Below are 20,557 nucleotides of genomic sequence, written 5' to 3' on the forward strand. Positions count from 1 at the left end.
TTAATATTGATATCTTGATTAAGTAATAAATAAATTTTATGTTGAATTAACTATCGAGCTGAATATTAAGTATTAATTAATTATGTATTTATAGTTTTAATATATTGAATTGATTTATTATTAATAAATAAAAACATTACAACTATTTAAAAAAATTAATTTGTATTTATTACATAAATCTATAAAATGTTGATTAATAATTAAATTTTCATTATTATACATTGTATTTATATTATTAATAAATAAAATTAATTACTTATTCCTAATTATTTATATTGTTAAAGTAAGAACAATTTGTTATTAATATTGCGATAAATGAATGAATTCAATAATTACAGAGAGATTTCATCATAGTTCAATTTATTTTCTTGATTTAATTTCTAGTTCATTATTTGTATTATTTATATTTTTTTTATTTTCAATTTATTATTATTTTTTTCAAATTATCTGATAACATATCGATTTTTATCTCGTCGATATCGATGATCTAGTAGTCAAAGTGATGATTGCTCACGAGCTGAAAAGAGGTTATGTAAACATATTTTTTTTATTAAAATTAAAAACACAAAGAGGATAAATTTTTATACTAAATTTATGCAATTAAATAAACAATAAATTACTTTAAATATTTATAATTATTTTAATAATTTATATAAAATATTAATAAATAAAAATTTATAAACATTGGGAAGTAAAATTAAGAGTCATCTAGCAGTTCTTTCTGTTATCAACATGTAACATTGATTATTATTATTTTATTTATTATTATTTTTTTTCAAGCCCCATTTTTCGACTTTCGTCGCTGTCGTGTCAAAGGTTGGACGTTTTTTTATTTTATAAATCATATTTTTGGGTTTTCACCTAAATTTTATTGTTTATTTAAATTATAAATTAAACTGATTGTTTTTTACAGTGTTAAACAGTCACAAGACAATAAATATTTTATCAAAATGGTTGCTCCAAAGAAACAGGTAAAATTTTTATTTTATTTGTTACACCTGGCTTTGTGTTTAACCTCAAACTATTACTTATTTTTTAAAATTAATTAATCCTTTAAATAATGTATATTAATGTGGTTATTATTGTTTGTATTATTATAGAAAAAGGCTATGGAGAGCATCAACTCTAAACTTGCTTTGGTCATGAAATCAGGCAAATACGTATTGGGATACAAGCAAACGTTGAAATCTCTTCGTCAAGGAAAAGCCAAGCTTGTCATCACCAACAATACACCCCCACTGAGGTGAGACTGAGATGCAAAATCCTTATTTTTTAATCATCTATATGAAAATATAAGGATGCTTGCGGAGTAGTCTCTGAGGCCCTGAGGGGAACAACTTTATTGTGGATTAATGAACAAATTAATGACATTTTGTTTAATTTTAATTTCAGAAAATCAGAGATTGAATACTACGCTTTGTTGGCCAAAACTGGAGTTCATTTTTACACTGGTAACAATATTGAATTGGGTACAGCTTGTGGTAAATACTTCCGTTGTTGCACACTCTCAATCACAGATCCTGGTAACTCAGACATCATCAAGTCAATGCCAACTGCTGAACAAGCATAAAAATATTTTCTCATTTATTTTATGTAACAGCTTGATTACCAATACGTTATTTTTTTTTTTAATAATAAAGAGAAAATAAATTTATTAACTTGATTTTGTTATTGATTTTTTTTCATAAATTTTTAGATAATTTTTTACCTTTTTAGTTTTATTGATTAGACAACAACAATAATTACAGTTGGAACATAAAAACAACAATATTTATTGATGATAATATTTCATCAACAACAATAATACCAGTTGAAAATATTTTTATCAATTAATTATATATTGCAATTTAACAATTTGTACAATTGTTGAAATTCAAATAGTTTAGTAGATGGCGTCGTAATCAGAGATGGCTTCTTTTTGACAACAGCACTTGTTTTAATTGCTTCTTTTTGCGGTCACTTTCGTGTACTAATTTGGCAATCCAATTTTGCGCAATTTTGCGATTTGGCGGCCATTGGTAAACTTCGACGCCCAAACTCAAGACGCTTTCTACGTGAGCTCCTGCTGTCCTGTCATTTCATCTGGTAATGGCTATTTCATACATCATTATTAACATTTAATCATTAAAAAAAATAAATTTCCAATATCTCATTAATTATTTAATATTATTTTATCTCTCAATCGTCTTTTTAAACAACAATCATTGAGATAAAATAAATTTTTTTTCTGGCCATCAAATGGCCGCCGCGTCGGCTTCGAAATATAATTGGAAATTTATTTTTTACTTTTCGTATCATTATAATTATCACGTATCATTATTTCATATTTTCGTTTCGATATAATAAATTTTATTGATATTCGTGACAGATTTATTGTTACGCCAAGACAATACCCGTCATTTTTATTAATAAAATTTTTTTTCGTTTGCCATTGTTAGCAGCGTCTTTTTTTTTTGCTGAAAAATTTCGACATATTTTAATTGTCTTTGCGAACATTATTATTATTAATTTGCGGCGATTTATTGATGCGATAATTTAATAACGAATATATTTATTTTTAATAATAATAATTGATAATTATTATTTTATTTAGTAAACAAACGGCGTATAAATTTTGAGGAGAGAGGGAATTCGTGGAAAAATATTTCCTACCTATCCGAGTTGTTGCTGCGTCGTATTTCGTAGTCCCGATTAACACGAACGCTATTCTGACTACAAGTCTGAATTCCCTTTTGATGCAATATGTTGAACTGGATCCGCTGGATCAACCACTACATTATCATCATCAAAAAAAAAATTTAATTTATAAAACTTCTCATTTCGCTTACATTTAAAACAAAAATTGTTTAATTTTGTTTTTAAATTTTTAAAATATTCATACACTTGAAGACCAGATTTTTTTTTGGAACATTATTTATTCAAATTCAATTTTTTATTTGTACAATAGTACAATACACTTGATAAAATCATTCGTGCATTTATAATAGTCATCTAAATAATAAATTTAGAAAAAAAAAAATCACAATTATTTATGAATAGTCCACAATACAATTTTTTGAAGTATTTTTTTTTTTTTTAGAATATTTATTTATGAGTATGATATTATTTTATTTCTATCATGAAAGGACTATTGTCAATTTTTCTACAAATTAATTTAATACTATATCGTATACCTAACGACTATTTACAAATACATTTTTAATATTTTTTTTTTGTATACATTATCATTTGTCAATTTTTCGTTTTTCAAATTCAGGAGCATTCATCAGCTCTTCTTATAAAAAATTAGGGAACAAGTTTCCTCAGTATCTTTTTTTTTGCGTCATACATTTTTGTACTATTGCCAATAGTTATTGATAAATAGTTATTTTCTATTTCATACTTGATTCTCTAGACAATGATAAAACAGTTGATCCTATCATCAGCTTAATTTCACATATGAATTTATATTTTTTTTAAAAACTTGATCTGATTAATATCAGACAGGAAGACATCTAGACTAGGAACACTTGTCCCAATAAAATTTTTACAATATTTTTTTTATTCATTTACATTTTATTATTTGGTCTTGTAAAATTAATTACAAAACTTGTACACTTTTTAACTGTGACAATTTCATTTAAAAAAATTTCATTATCTTTAAAAAAAAAAAATACTCGACAAGTAGAGACTAGCTTTTTTTTTTTTCATTTTCTTATTTAAAAATCAGTTTTAAAAAATTAAATAATTATCAAACAAATTAAAAGCTGATACATTATTTTTCTATATTTGTTTTCTGGTTTTTTTTTTTTCTTTTTAAATCGGTATTAAAGTATAAAACTAATACAATATTACCTATGGCTTATGTTTTTTTTCTTTAAAATTAATTTTTAATTCTACATTTAATATCAATTTTAAAAATGTATTTTCAAATCAAATTTACAATTAATTTCTATTTAGCTACACAAGACATAATTAAATTTTAAATAATTCATATATGAAAAATAATCAAAAAATAAATTTCATACTTTTATCGGTAATATGAATTTAAAAAATGTTAAATAAATTGCATTAATATTGGCAAGAAAATTGGTTATTTAACAATATTACAGTGTACTCAATAATAAGAGTACGATGTCCTGCATCTCTCTATCATTATTTCAAAACTACACATCACAAATTACGACAATATTAATTATTTACATGTTGTATTAAAACTGGTATCAGCAATAAGCCTTAATTAATTCATTTTTTTTTTTGTTCTAAATACTGCAGTAATATTTTTTTTTCTTAACATATATTTACAAAAAAAACTGCAATATATATTTCATATTGTTTTTGTGTTTATTAATTTAACTATTGGCAGTGTTATTATTAATATTAATTTAGTGCCAAAGTGTGGTATTTTAATTAGTGCCCTTATTTTAATATTACGTTGTATATTTAAAAATTTTTATACGCGTATAATCTCATGGTCTTTGATGATCAGGCGTTGATTTTAATATGTCAGGTTGCGTTGGAAGACAACTCGAACCTTCGAGAAAGAAAGATCAATGATAATAATAAAAATAATAATTAATAATAATACTGAACAATTTGTTTTTTAAATTTATAATTGAAAAAAAAAATATATAATTTCTTTATCGTTATTCGATTGAAAAATTACCAGTTGCTGGTCTCATCGTTGATTTAATTGATCTATGAGATCCATTTCTAGTCAGTGTATTCATCTGTGGTGTTCCTGGCAATGTATGACCCAGTGCATTCATATAATCAGCAATTAGTAGTGTTATTTCTAAAATCTGTAGACAAAAAAAAAAAACATGATAATTATGATTCTTAATTGATTGAATTGATGTTACAATTTTCTTTGCTTACTTTTGGTTTGCTTAGTGCAAAAATTAATTTTTGTTCAGCAGCACCATCATCTGGACATGCAACAAGCATAAAATCATCCAAACAACCACCAAATGTAACAATATTTGAATAATTATAACGATACATAACAGCCATTGTTTGTAATTCAAGTAATGTTACACTATCTTCAGAAACAGTTATCCATAATGTTATTGGTTCATGTTGTTTTAGTTTAGCTTGATATAAAGTTGCACCAAAATATGGCCATTTTCTTGTACATGTTAAATATATTCTAACACAATCAACAACACTTCTACCCTTTAAGCCAATCCATTTTTCTTGTAATTTTTCTTGTAAATCACGTAATTGTTCAGCAGTTATATTTGTACGATATCTTATTGGATAAAATTTATCAAGTGCTTGTAATACCAAATGATTTGGATTACTACCTTGACCACTACCTCTTCCTTTGTCATTATGATATTCACCATAATCAATTTGTGCCATTAATGAAGCAAGTTCAAATGCTAATTCACGATTTAAAGGAAATTTACCATGTACAACTTGTTGATTAACTTGATAACATAATAATAAACGTTCTCTATCTGTTTCCATTTTAGCTGCTGCACGCCAATAACATCTTGATTTATATGTTAATTGTATAACACGTGTATTTTCAAATTTACCAGAACCTTTTTCACGTAATGCTGTTTCCCATTTTGATATAATATCACATAGTTTTGATTGTAAATCAATAAAATGTTCTAAATCTTTTTCAATTGGATCATCACTAAATAATGTAAAACCAGATTGATGTACATCACGACATCCAATTTCTTGATTAAGTGTATGAATAAATTCTTCAATTGTTGTACTACCATCAAAGCTAACAACTTGATAAGTACCATTTATAAAATGTACTGGTATTGCATGTGGTAAAGAATGATGATATGGATTTTTTAAAAGTATTGATAATACTTCCATTCGTGATGGTTTAACTTCTCTTCCACTATTTTGTAATGTTCGTTCTAGTGCACGTTCACAATATGCTGCATATTTACCGCATTCAGTTCTATAAAAAAAACCAAAATCAATTAAAATAAATTGCATTAATTTAATGATGTAAAAACTTACTTTGAATCTGCATTACGTTGCAAATGAAGTTTCAGGTACCAGAGTAGACGATTATTTTTCGGTAAAAATAATGATACAGCAAGTGATAATAATTGCCATCCTTGTACCAATACATATTGAGCCGGATTTGTTTTGCAGTCGAGTATGTTTGATGTTGAATGACCCTGTGTGAGCGTGGGACTGTGAGAAGTTGATGCAGTTGATTGGGCATCTGCATTTTCACCACCCCCATTTGCAGCGGGGCTTTGCGTATCACAGGTGAAGAGCGATTGCGTGGCGCACAGTAGGAGCTGCTGCAATATGGTATGCTGGCGTACTACTACATCCGTTTTTTTTTTTTTTTTAAATTACATCACAGACCTAATTTCGATATTCTATTTCTATTTTTTTAAATTAATTATCATCGCGAAACTAAATTGACTCTATGCTTGATTAATTTTGAAGCTTTATTATTATTTTTCTTTTTTTGTTTTCTTTTTATTCCACATATTTATGATGACGATAATAATTCAAGTGAATAATGAATTTAATTAACATGTCAACCGAGTATAATTATCATTATAAGCATGATTTATATTATTTAATAAATGAATAATAATACCTGCATATGTGACCCATCTCTGACATGATGAGAATAATTAATTTATAATTTTCTCAAGTTAGTGTGCAAATGCAAAAGGTTTGGGTACAATTGCAGTTGGGATAATAAAGTGAAAAAAAAAAACAAATAATTTTTAATTACAAAAATAAATGAGCTGTTGTTCTCTTTTTGTTTTTTTTTTTTTTAAATTGAAAAACAAAATCAAAACACAAATAAGGGTGGAAGGTAAATAAGCTCAAGGGTAACAATTTAAATTTAATTTGCACTAGAAGGTATGACACCCCATCCATGACACTTGTAAATGATAATTAAGCAGGGATGGAGGTTCACTCGGTTTATATTTAATTTAATTTAATTTGCTTTTTGTCATTTTCGAATCTACTATTTAATTGCATTTTTTAAAAATTAAAATACAAATTTAAACTAATTTTTTTTCAAGCGGCATACGAAATAAAAAAATAAATAAGAAAAAAAAAATTAAATAATAATAGTTTTTTGTTTTTATATAATTGCAAAATATCAATTGATCAGAGGCAAGAGTTGATTTAAAAAAAAAAAAAAAAAATTGTTTTTCTGTGTGTTTTTATATAGATATATTTTTTTTTTTTTGGATTTTTTATTTTTATTTATGTACACCAACATACCATTCTGCAAGTGTTTGTGAATAGCTCAATAATATTTTGACGAATAATTATTATTAAAATTGAATTTGAAATATAATTAAAATAATTATTTTTTTTGATAAATTGATTATCTATTGATTGTTTTGAGTAAGTGAAATTCGCCAAAATATTTTAGAGCTCTCGTGTGAAGGGTTTATGATTTATGACAACAAAGATAGGTGATTTAAAATATAAAAATAATAGAGGAGCTCAATTGAGCGTGATAATGACACATAAACACGCAAACACAACATGCAACTTAAATATTATTTCAATAATAAAATTAGGGCGCACAATATAGCGCATTCAAAAGCAGCAAATAATAAAAAAAATTGTGAATATATGTTATTAAATAAAAATCAATTTTTTTTTATGTATCAACTTGGTCAAGTATTACCTTCAAGTCTTTGAAAAAGTTAATGGAAAATTAAGCTTTCGTTGAAATGAAAAGTAAAGTTGAGATAATTATGTAGAAAAAAAAAAAAAAATGTTAGTTTACGTTGGATTGAATATTCCATGGTAAAATACTTGACCAAGGATACTTCATGTACCATTTTTTTATTGACTCATGAAATGTGTAGAAAAAAAAATAATAAATTTAATTAAAATTACTAAATTTTGAATAATTTAATATTGAAAAGGTACGTTTGTTGTTTTTTAATTTGTCAATCACAAACGTACATATTTAAAATAAAAATATATAAAAAAATAGTACATGAAATATAAATTTTGTTAAACAACAAGCAAGACTTACAACACGCGCAGTACCCAGCGAGACAATTTTGGCGGCCTTTTTTACCTGTACGCCCAATCGTTGCTGAGTATGACGACTTGTTTGTTTAACAAGTGCACAAATAAATTCCGACTGTAACTCTGGTTGATCTAGGCATTGTTGTAGTGCATTTTGTGCAAGTACCACATGATAATCAATGCCAGCTTGTTCCACAGCAACTGACATAAATAGTTGACAGGCCTAAAACATCACCACAAAAAAATCCAGCCAATAATTAGAATTGATTTTTACTTATTCTCAAGTATTTATAAATTAAAATTGTACCTTGAATAATTTAATTGCTTCAGACTGTAGTGTCTCAGATGTAAGACTAGTTAATGGACTCGTAATATTTTCTTTAGTATGTAATAATAGCGGATGTCTCCAAAGTACACATCCAGGATCTCCATCTGTTTCCATAAGTCGTTGTACTAATTGTTCATATTGTGTTCCATCACTTGGTCCACCACCTGACACAACAGTTAAATGATATAACCAACTATCTTTATCTTGTTTATGTGGCATTAATAAATATGTTGGTCCTTGATGAGTTGGAAATATTCCAATTGTTCTTTCATGTGGACATTCAGTATCTCTTTCTTCACTATCACTATCAGATACATGTTCAACTTCTTCAACTCTTGCATCTCTCATATTTATTTGTCCAATTGGATTTGTATCACTTGGACATTTAAAATAAATAAACATTTTACCAATTAATACACACCAACATTTTTAGCATGTCCATTTTAACTTTAGTTAACCATCCTTGTATTGTTGGTTTATTATCTTCACGACTTAATAATAATTTTGTTGCATTTCTTCTTTGTACATTTTGTAATACACGTATCCAATCTTCCATTGTTGCAATACAATCAGCTGTTAAATAATATGTTTTTTTACCAGTTGATATTTCAAATGTTGATGCACCATCAGCACGTATTATACGACATACTTCATCAAGTAATATTTGTCCTTGTGGTTTTCTATTAATATCATTTTGATTTTTCCAATATGTTAATACACCATTTTTTAATACAAACCATCTTTTTCTCCATGTTTTTAATTTACCACCAAGTTTTGCAAGATGACCAGCTTTTTCTAATGATTCAAGTCGTTTTGGACTTTCACCAGATACACGCATTAATAAACTTGGCATACTTGTCTCAAGTGATGTTGAACTAAGTGCATCTGGTGGAATTGCATAGTCTTCTGATAAACCAGATTCTAATGATGTATCTAAAATACCAAAAAAAGCGACAAGTTGTTATACAGTTTTTATACAATTAAATGCAATAAAATAATTTACAAATAATGTTGTCTCACCACGTTTTACACTTTTACTTGGAGAACCACTTGAACTACGTTTTGCTGGACTTAAACTACTTGTTGTTTTGATACTTTTTGATGGACTACTACCACTTCCCAATGATGAATCAGTATTATCTGATGAACTGTTTGTTATTCGTGTATTTGTTTCTGTTTGATTTGGATGTTCTTCACCATCAGAACTGTCATCAGAACTATCACCAAATGGCATAGATCGTATTTGACTTGCTCTACCTAAAATAATTTAATTAAATATTAAATTATTTAATTTAATGAAGAAAAATAATACAACAATTATTTACCTTTAACTGTTGCATATACTGGCACCGAAATATCACAATAACCTTGAGAATTATGAGCAGTTAAATTATGACCATGTGAATGTTTTGATGAATTTGTATTTGATGTTGATGATGGTGCAACTGATGCATCATCATTTGTCGGTGGTCCAATACCTAAACCTCCATCAGCAACTTGATATATTTTTGCTTCCCAACTTGGAAATCTATGTAATGGTGGTGTTGGTGGTCTTGGAGCTGTTGTTGTTTCATTTGTTTGACCAGTCCAATTTATTCCTTCTCTACTTGGTGTATATATTTCAGCATAATCATGTAATGTTTCAGAATTTTCACTGTCACGATTTTTTTCTGATACTCCTGGTAGACTTGGTAACATTACAAGATTTTCCACTGCTGCTGCCAATTCCTCTGATAATAAACTATAAAAATAAAAATAATAATTTTCATGAATATTATTGTTTTTTTTTTTTTTTATGGAAAAAAATGTTTGAAATTTTTTTTTTTTCATGTAATCTTTGATAATGAAAATTTATATTTAATTTACATACGAAATTTTTCATTGTTTCTGCTGAAATTTAAAAACCTATATGCCAAATTTATTTATTTATTTTGTTCTCGAAATTTGTTTTAAAATTTTTTTATTTTATTGGGAAAAAATTAAGGATGTATCCACTGAGGAAGTCTCAGGACGTTACAGGGTACCACACTATTTATTCCGGGAGCCACTATTACGTCGCGAGACCTCCCAAGGGGTGAATTATATATTATATTTTTTTTTCATCTAACAAAAATAGATCAAAGCTAGCAAGCATTGCTGAATTTTCATTTTTATTTCTACTTGTTTTTTTTTCATAAAGCTTTATAAAATATTGATAAATAATAACCTTGACGAATCCATGTTGGTTGTTGTGACGGCTTGTTGAATAGTACCACAAGCAGAAAGATGTCTCCTGTGACGTGTTGCAATTTGTGTTGATTCCCCAGTGGTTGTTTGATGAACGCTCTCTGGAATTGTTTGTGGCGTTGCTTCTAAAATTTCTGAACGTCTACGGAGTGTTGTATCAACCTCAAGGGACAAAGATGCTCTTGTTGTTGGTATCTAGATATTTATTAATTCATTTAAAATATATATCTCTATTGCTTCTTTATTTATTCATCATGCTTAAGAAATTAATAATTTATTTAAATTAAAAATTCATTAAGCCGTAAAGATATACCTTAATTATCTCTATGAAAAAAAAATTTAACAAATTTAAAAATTAACTTACAATTGGTGGTCTTAGTCCAATATTGGTAATATGATTACGTAATAATTCCAATTGTTGATTACACTTATTATTTTGTTCACGTAAATGTTGATTTTGTTGTTCAAGTTCACGTAATTTATTTGTCACCCACTCTTTTATTCTTGCTGCTTTGGCTTCAACTTGTCTTGCGTCTTGTAGTCTTAATTGTCTCTATTTAAAACAAAAAAAAAAACAAACAAACAACAATTAATATTATTTCAAAAATAATAATAATTATTATTCTATACAATATTTATACCTGTTCTTCAACTTGTGTTTCTAATTTTGATATACAAGCACAATGTACTTCTTCAATTTTATCATTCTGTGTACCAGAAGTTGATGCCAATGATGAATGAGCTGGTGATTCAACTCCAGATGTACTCAGACTGTTGTATTCACCCTTAACTAACCGTTCCTCCATCATCCGAACCTTTAACATGACAAATAATTAATTAAATTATTATTTTACATAAACAATAATAGTTATTTGAAAAAAAAAAAAATATATTAACATATTAATAATTATTATTGAAGATGACGTTGACCCTTGAATTTAATTTTCTATATAGTAATGGTTATGATGGTGGTGGTGTCCATGGGGCAGCTGTCAAAAATCGATATTGCTTATGTACATGCAAGTAAAATCGTGGATACCCCGAGGGTTCTTTTTTATTTATTTTTTTCTTTCTCTACTTACTCATCCACCAAATCAATACGAAACAGAGTTATCAAATAAAATTTCATCAAACTTCTTTAGAAATAAATCTTTTAATAATTATTATTTATATCATTATTATAAATATTATTTAATTTTATTAGCGAATTATTTAAATATTTAAATTATACAAAGAATTTTTAAAAAATAAACAGGCGGTTGTTGACCATCTGTTTGTAAAATATTTAAATTTTGCCATTCACCTACGAATTTTTTTAAATTAAAAAAAAAACACACACAAAGAGTTGATTTTAACTGTAAAATTATTGATGAAAAAAAGCTTTAATTTTAAATAGTTTCTTACCACAAAATGAGTATGCCATATTGTTGAATCTCAAAATGTTTTTAAACTTTTAAAATCCACTGAAGTTAAATTTTTATTTTTCTATTTTTTTGTAAAATCATAAAATGCTCAACTTTTGATGTTTACGGTAGCAAGTTCAGTGATATGAAATAGTTAACTCACTGAGTAACGAAAGAAAAATTTAAAAAAAAAAATATGAATGCTTTGATTCAGATGAGCATCACACGAAGCTCAAACGAGGGAGTGAAATGAAGCATCAAGAAAGTAAAAAACCATGCAAATATAAACTTGGGGTAAAAGTGTTTTACAGTAGTCTGTATACATTGGTGAATGTATGAAATTGAACTGAATTTTGTCGTGTAGATTTTTAGTGTACTTTCTGTGGGGGTTTCTCAGATACTGGGTGAGTCATGCTGGCTCGTGGCCAAACTAAACGCCTAGTGTTGTTGAAAGGGCTGGCGACAGTGGTGGCAGTATAAAAAAAGAAAAAATATATATATATAGATATAAAAATACTAGGATGGTGGGAGTAAGAGGGTGAACAATAAAAGAGATATAAAAAATTGATAGTTTACAATTACAAACGAGACAAGTACGTTATATTTTATGGCAGTAGTAAAAACATATAATAATCAGACATGCAAAATAATAACATTTAAATTTAATTTTTTTTTCTTTTTATAATATACAGATTATTTTGCATTACAGAAGATTAATATTTTATTTTTTTAATTAATTTTTTAAATGTCATTCAACTTTTGTTATTGTATTTTTTATTTTATTCTTTTGAGGAGAGACAAATTAAGGGAAGACTGAATTAGTCATCAAGTTTTTCTGGCTTAATGCCAAAATTTTGGCTTTTTTTTTTTTACAAAAAAGACAAATAGTACGAATGATGAGGGAGAAAATAAAATTAAAAAAATAGTAATGATGATAATTATAATAATAAAATAAAATAAATCTTCATGGTACGTAAAATTTGTTGAAACTAAAATAGGCGAATAAACTGGCGCCAGTAGACGACTCATTCATGTCTATTTTATTATTTTTCATTAAATAAATTAAATTTTAATATTTACTTTATTATTAAAATTATATTATTTTTTTTAATATTAATAATTAAAAATTTGATTATTTTTTTTGTTTTTTTTTTCACTGTAAATTTTTACCTTTCATCGGTGTCACCTGGCGGGGTGCATTATTGAAAAACAAGCTGATGACACGTTGATGTAAACTCCGATAGAAAAACGTGATGCAAAACGATAACAAAAAAAAAAAATTGTCACGTGGAACAATCACAAACGAAATAATGCGGTAATTTTTTGTTAAATTTTTTTTAGATTCTTATTTTTTCTTATTATTTCGAGACAGATAGAAAATACTTTTTGATATATATCACAATACGTCACGTGATAAATTGTGTATTATTGAAAAAAGAAAAAAAAAAAAAACAAAGAAATGTTGGCTGTGGCTGATCTGCCATTTTGATATTTTTATATTACAATGTTGGCAAAAATCAATGCGAAGCGCGCATTATATTATGCGCGATGGAGCACAATGAAAATTGAAAATTTAATTGTTATTTTCATATACAAAAAGCCATTAAATTTACAGTAGAAATGTACGTTCATTAAACTTTGTTATACAAAAAAGTCGAGAAAAAAACAAATTAGTTTTGGGATTACAATAGAAAGCTCCAACAAAGATTAATTTAAAATACTAGATATTTTTTTTATGTTTCCATAGAACGCTATACCAAAAGATACAATCATTTGAAGGCAATAGAAAAAGCTCGGAGCTTTTAGCAAGTGCCGGTAAGCTTGCAATTTTTCAACCCCTAAAATACAAGGGTGGTAAAATAAATTTTATACCGATAATTCAGTTGCAAGATAAAATAGAAAACTTCTCTTTATTTTTTTTTCTTCAACCCTTATTATTATATTTCTATTTTTATAAATTATTTTCTAAATATAAATTTGATAAAATTACCTTATCTTCTGCCTCATCTGCTCTTCCTTCGGCATCTAAAACTCGCTGCTCAAGTTCCGACAGCTGCAACATTAAACAGAAAATAAAATATATTAAAAATTAATCATAAAAATAAAATATAAACTAAAATCACTTAAAATATGTTGTTATTATATAAAAGCCAGTGGGGTTTTTTTTTTTTAACATTTTTTTTTTTGTCTTTTAAATAATAAACACAGCGTTGATGGATTTAGACATGAATAATTTTTTTACTGGCATTTTAAATTTCCGTTATTTTTGATTATTTTTTTTCATTTTAAAATTAATTAAAATTTATTTATGCAACAAGTGTATTATAATTAAATTAAATTAACTTTTTTAATTAAATTTATAGCTTTGTTTTGAATTCAAAATTTTCAATACAAAAAAATTTCAAAATAAAATTTTTCATTTAATTATAACAACGAGAGAAAAAATAGTTTAATTCAAATTAAAAATTTTTAACAGTTGAATTAACAATTGTAAAAATTTATTAAAATCTAAATTTATAATTGACAATTATTTTTATTGATTTAATTTAAATATTTCATGATTTTTTTTACGTTACATTAGTTTTTTTTTCAATGTAAATTGATAATTTTAAAATTCAGTATAAAAGTTCAATAAATATATGACAATAAATTAGTTCATTTGGCTATTTATAATGACGACTTGAAGTATTTGATGTATAGCGTGTTGAATATGTGAGGATTTGCCGAGAATATGTGATTAATTAATGTTGGGGTTAATCGATGGGTCAAACCTGAGGCTTGAAGTTTAATTGCAATGTCCCTGGGTCAATCATAATATATATTGTATTGTTATAGTCATGTCTTCTCATGACATCTGTTAATTTATAATAACAATATTCATATATCCTCAATGGGAATTTAATTTCCATATTTATTTCGAGGGGTTTATTTCACAAATTAAAACAACAAAATATTTCATTTGTAATTACTCAAAGTTAGCATTAATTAATACATTATAAAATTATTTAAAAAATATAATTTTTATGTAATTATTTGGAGTATTTTAAATTACTCAAAACCATTTAAATTACAAGCTTCTAAAATCTTTACATTAATCCATTAAAATTACACGAAAACATTCAAAATCTCCCTAAAATTATTTTTTCATTTTATAAATATTTTTATTATTTATTATATAATTCTATTAAAAGCTCTACTTTTGTATAATCTGATTTTTTTAATATAAAAATAATCTTCTTTTGTATTCGAGTTTCTATATTGACAGTTTTTTTTTTTTGATTGATTTGATCCTTTGAAAAATATAATATTATATAATTCAATTGATAATAATATATTCATAAAAATGAAAAGAATAAAATAACAATATCATATCTTGAAAATTGAATAACATATTTGCATTGAATTTTGAATATTCTCTGAGGAATATTCAACTGATAATATCAAGTCTACGGAGATTTGTGATAAAAAGCAATTGTACACAGCAATTTAATGTAAAGCTTTAAAAACATGCTTGGTATAAAATTCAATTTGACTAGCTTTGAGCAATTTATTACCTGAAAAATCACAAATTCAATTGCTAAAAAAGAATGACAAAAATATTTTCATGCTGCTATACAATAAAGTTAATTCAATATTACAATATCGATTTGAATATACATATTGTGTACTCAACTTTGGGTTCAAAGAAGAGAAAAACAAAAATGTATATTATCTTTGTGAAATTTTGTGAAAAGTCTTAGTCTAAAATTCTTTAATCCCAAGAGGGCCATACATTAATTACAATAAGAGAGAATATGACCCAGCATTGTGGTTGAAAGCTTTGATAAATCTCATGAGACTGTGGTAAATCCTCACATCAGTGAATTTATATTCTAAATTCAACATGTTTATACAAATTTACTTAAATTTAAAATCATTGAATAATTAATTTCTTTATTTAAAATTATTTTTTTTTAAATTATCTAATTCTAATGTAAAATAAAGATCCAGACAGATTGAGTTAGACTATTTTTATTTTATAACTAACAATTTATCAACTTTTTAAGTGAAAAGTTGACGAACTTTATCTTCATTTGAACACTCGTCCAGTGGGACTTTTATTTTTTCGTTTAGTCTTTGAACATATAGGTATATGAAAAAAAAAGATATCATATAATAATGATAAAGTTTATATATATGAAAAATAAAATTTAGTGAGTGACTTTTTACATGTCGTTGACTTGGAAAAGTGTAATGTCTGGCTGTAGTGTGGATAGCTGTACAGATATATCTTGAGTATAGTTTTATGTATAAATGGAAGAAAAAAAAAAAAAAAGACAAGTACCAAATGCAAGTAGAAAATGTGAAAAAAAAAAGGGATATATATATAAGAAACCGAAAGCTGCGGCTTATGGTCCAAAAGAAGAGACTGGAAACGACACTAGGGCGTTTGAGAAATCGCTTAGGGATCCAAGTAGTTTTCCAACCTAGATAAAGAAAAAAAAAAAGCTTCAAGTTTTTTTGTAATGATTTTAACCCAGATGCGTTCTCATGTGTGTATTTTATTGTTCTTTTTGAATCAAAAACTAAACTTTTACTTGAAAAACTTGTTCTCGTTTAAATGAACTATATAAATTATTACTAGATATCAATAGTTAATTAAAATAATTTTATATTATTTTATGTTAATTAAAGTATTAAATTTTGGATAAATTCTTGATATTAATTTTGTATATTCATATAGCAAAATATTATTTTAGTAAATTTTACATGGGGTGGGTTTTATTTTTGTTTTAAATTTTATAATGCCAATAAAGCACAAAAGATTTTAGAGATAGTTAAAATGTTGATGATGACATGAGCTTAGATACTCGAGATAAATAAATAAGAATATAAAAATCTTAATGAAAGTTGATTATACTCAATGAGGCATTTAGCTTTTCCATTGTGAAAAACAGTATATATATATATCCAGCTCAATTAGGACAGTGTTTCACAGAACTAGAAATATCTCTTAGGATCCAAGTGCTTTTGGTGATTTGGCACATGCGGTGTGGTTACCACTGCACAAGACCAAAACGCTAAATTCCCCCTTGGCCAATTTCAAATGGTCTACTATACTAAATGGTATTACTGGTAGAATTAATTTTTCCGTCGACAAATATATATATATTATATTAATAAATATATTTTATAAAATTAAATTTAATGATATAAAAGGATTTAAAATAAGGGTCGATAATACTCATGCCAACAGAAAAAAATAAAAATAGAATTTCTTTTATCTGATAAATATTTTATTCAATTACATTTTATACTCAGACAAAATTTATTATTTATTTATTTTTATCATTGCTAAAATTAATCCATAAATTTCAATAATTTTTTTTTTTTTATTTTTCAATTTACAAATGAAAAATAAACCACAGAAAAAAATTAAAAAAAAAAAACTTCAAAGGACTGTATTTTAAAGATAAAATAATAATAATTTTTTTTTTTTTTTTTTATTAAATAAAAAAATATAATATTTTATTTTTTTAAAAGAAAAATAAGTTGTTTCAATCATATTGAAAAATTGCTTTGGCATATTTGTTTGTGTCAAAAAAAAAAAAATAAAATAAAACAAAAAAGGGATGATAAATTTGGGTAAAATAAAAATAAAATTGAAATGAAAATAATGTATATAGTAGACAAGTAAAAGTGATAGTTCATACACCTGATAGTCTTGTACCCAAGGGATTATGTCAGTAGCCTTGCCACACTTGTTGTGAATGATTGAACGATAAGAATGTTGGACATTTTGTGAGGGTAACATCACAATTACCCTGATGATTCATGGTATCCATTAATCCCCATTACCAACAACAAATTTTTTCATTTTTCTTTTTATCTATATACAAATAACACTAAATTTTTAATCCATCATTTTGCAAGTTATTTTAAATTTATGCTATAAAATCAATCAAATAATAGAATAAAAATTACGTGTTGAGTGATAAGTATTTTATTTTTTTTATTTTTTTCAAAGTAGACATACAAATAAGTGTAAATATAAATCAACGTTATTTGTCGTCACAGCAGCAAGTGATCGGATAAGTGTGCCATAAAAAAACATTGTACTTTAGCAATAGTGGGTGGGTGGGAGAGAGGGAGAGAGGAAAAAAGAGGTTCACACAGGGCAAAAAAAAAAAAGAGAAAAATAAGTAATATATAGAACATCGTTCATGGGTATTTATTTCTATTTGACGTTGCTCTTTTGCTGTTGTAAAACGAAAGAGAAATGTGTGTGGTAGTAAGCACTCAGATGGATGGGTGGATTTCGCAAAAGTGCCCGGGGGTAGCTAACAGACGCTGCTCGTTATATCGATGGCATCGATCCACCTAACCCGGGAAAACGAGATGCGATATGGGAGAGAAAACCATACACTAAAATATTTCATTTTCCAATTTTATTTTATTTGTTAAGAACTTTAGCATCTTTTTCGTTTTTTTTTTTTCTATTTTTTACATCTTCAGCAAAGTAGAAAGTAATGAAGTTGAATGGTATATAGCAAATATAAAAATGATTGTTTTATTATATTCTTCAAGTATAAAATAAAAAAAATGACAAACTCAGTATAAATTTTTTTGTCATTATTATATTTTACGTAAATATTATTGTATAAAATTTAAAAAGATAATTGTGAACGGTAAATGATATCAACATCAATATAAAAATCATTAAAATTCTACTTTAATAAATAAAAATTAATTGATATTTTAAATTTTATTATTAACAAGATTATTATTAATTTTTTACTGAAATTATTATCTATTAAAATATTATTATGGACAGAATTATTTTATGGTAAAATAAATTTATACTTGCGATCACTTTGAATATACCAATGACCGGTATCACGATCTAATTTATAAATTTAAAATATATTCCTCGATATATCGTAAATAAATTTTTACGAGTTTTTTTTTCAAGTAAATTTTTCTACTAACAAGTTAATAAGATAAAAAAATTCGCTAATGATTTTTTTTTTGTTTTTAAATTAAAAAATATATATGCGTAAATTAATATTTAAGAATTTAATTTATACCAATATTAAATATCTTATATTAAATATAGAGAATCTTGAGTATAATGCGTTGGATTACGAAAAATAACGTGGGGTGAAAGCTAAGTGGTTCATTCAACGTGTTGTCAGAATATATTTACCGGAAACACCAGTTGAAATGAAAACTAGAGTCCTCTTTCGTCGTCGTTATTTTTTTTTTTTTAATTTACTATTTTTTTTTTTCACAAAACTTATTTTTTCTTGCACGACTAAGACGAACATTCAGACACGTAACAAGTTTTTTTTTTATTTTAAAACTAGGTCATCAGATATATACATTTGAATTAATTAAAATATTTCCATAAACAAACAAGTGACACGAAAAAGTAAAATAAAAAATAAATAAAATAATAAACATACACAAAGTTTGTGCAAAAACAAAAATTAAGTTAAAATTGTAAATTAAATGTAAAATCAAAGATAGATAAACACATTGAAAATTGATTTGGGTTGACGATTTAATTACCTTGCGAAGCATTTCCTCGAGGGACTCCATGTCGAGGGCTGAATTGTTGTTTTCAATGCAAACTGCAGGTTGAACCATTTATGATGATATTTTGAAACGCGGTATCTAACCACGTTTCATTTACATAAAATTATCTATTCAAAGATTATTTTTTATATTTATATTTTTTTTTTAAAACTTCATTCACTATGATATCTATACTTAACAATACACTATTGTTATTATTTTTTTTTTGTTAGTTAAAATCATAAATAAATATTCACAACACAACCATGAAAGGTTATGTGGTTTTACTTTAATCCCTCGTTGGCGTGCATGAAAAGTCTCTTTAGATTGATTTACCCAAGGATTTAGGTCGTATTTTCACGTATATATTTTAAGTATATTTTTTTTTATTTTTCTTCCCCCTTAGAAATAACCCAATTCTACCCTTCGCAACGATCCATCATTGAATCTGCAATTGGCAATCGTATATCAAAGTTTTCTCATACACACAATTAATGGTGAGAAATAAAAAAAAAATATCATCATAATCTTATTGATTAATAATTAATGAAAAATCAATATATAAATTAAAAATTTATTAGAAAATAAAATAATCATTATTTTATGATTAAAAATTTTTTGAGTAATTAAATAAATTTATTATGATCGTGCGAAATTTAATGAGATTGCGTGTTTCATGTGAATGAATAAAAAAAGTTTTTATTATATTAAAAAAAAATCGAATATAGCGTAGGAAAAATTGAGAAAAAATATTATTTCGAAATATATTTTAAAAATAAAAAAAATAAAAAATGATATGTGTGAAAACGATATGGATAGGGTAAAAAGACAGTGACCAAAACGTACTATATATTTTTTTTAAATTTATATTTTTTTTTCAAAATGATATATCTTTCATTTGAATACAGCGACTATTTTAACCTGGTCGTATATAAATTACGCGTCGCCAGAGACCACTGCACAGTTTCGTTTTTTTTTTAAATTTTTTTCGTATATAACTTTTTGTGTATGCATTCACGCGTCCATATATATACTCAACCAGTTTACAGCCAGTGAGCAA

General features: G+C 25.7%; 2 protein-coding genes across 2 annotated transcripts; one reads left to right on the top strand and one right to left on the bottom strand.

Moving 5' to 3' along the window:
- Positions 1-946: 946 nt before the first annotated feature.
- LOC122847554 (60S ribosomal protein L30-like) lies at positions 947-1,663 on the top strand. Its single transcript, XM_044145326.1, has 3 exons — positions 947-971; positions 1,101-1,243; positions 1,393-1,663. Exons 1-3 carry the CDS (start codon positions 951-953, stop codon positions 1,568-1,570), a joined length of 342 nt encoding a protein of 113 aa, XP_044001261.1. The 5' UTR covers positions 947-950; the 3' UTR covers positions 1,571-1,663.
- Positions 1,664-3,105: 1,442 nt separating this feature from the next.
- LOC122847531 (uncharacterized protein CG43867-like) lies at positions 3,106-19,942 on the bottom strand. The gene is given in 14 exon segments (XM_044145291.1): positions 3,106-4,513; positions 4,646-4,781; positions 4,858-5,908; positions 5,971-6,263; positions 8,033-8,206; positions 8,291-8,741; positions 8,743-9,244; positions 9,332-9,568; positions 9,637-10,052; positions 10,518-10,732; positions 10,902-11,090; positions 11,179-11,352; positions 13,931-13,993; positions 19,492-19,942. Coding segments are annotated over 14 exon segments (4,044 nt in total). The 5' UTR covers positions 19,570-19,942; the 3' UTR covers positions 3,106-4,448.
- Positions 19,943-20,557: the final 615 nt, after the last annotated feature.

This window comes from Aphidius gifuensis, linkage group LG1 (assembly GCF_014905175.1).
Source record: "Aphidius gifuensis isolate YNYX2018 linkage group LG1, ASM1490517v1, whole genome shotgun sequence".
In the NCBI taxonomy this organism is placed as follows: Eukaryota; Metazoa; Arthropoda; class Insecta; order Hymenoptera; family Braconidae; genus Aphidius; species Aphidius gifuensis.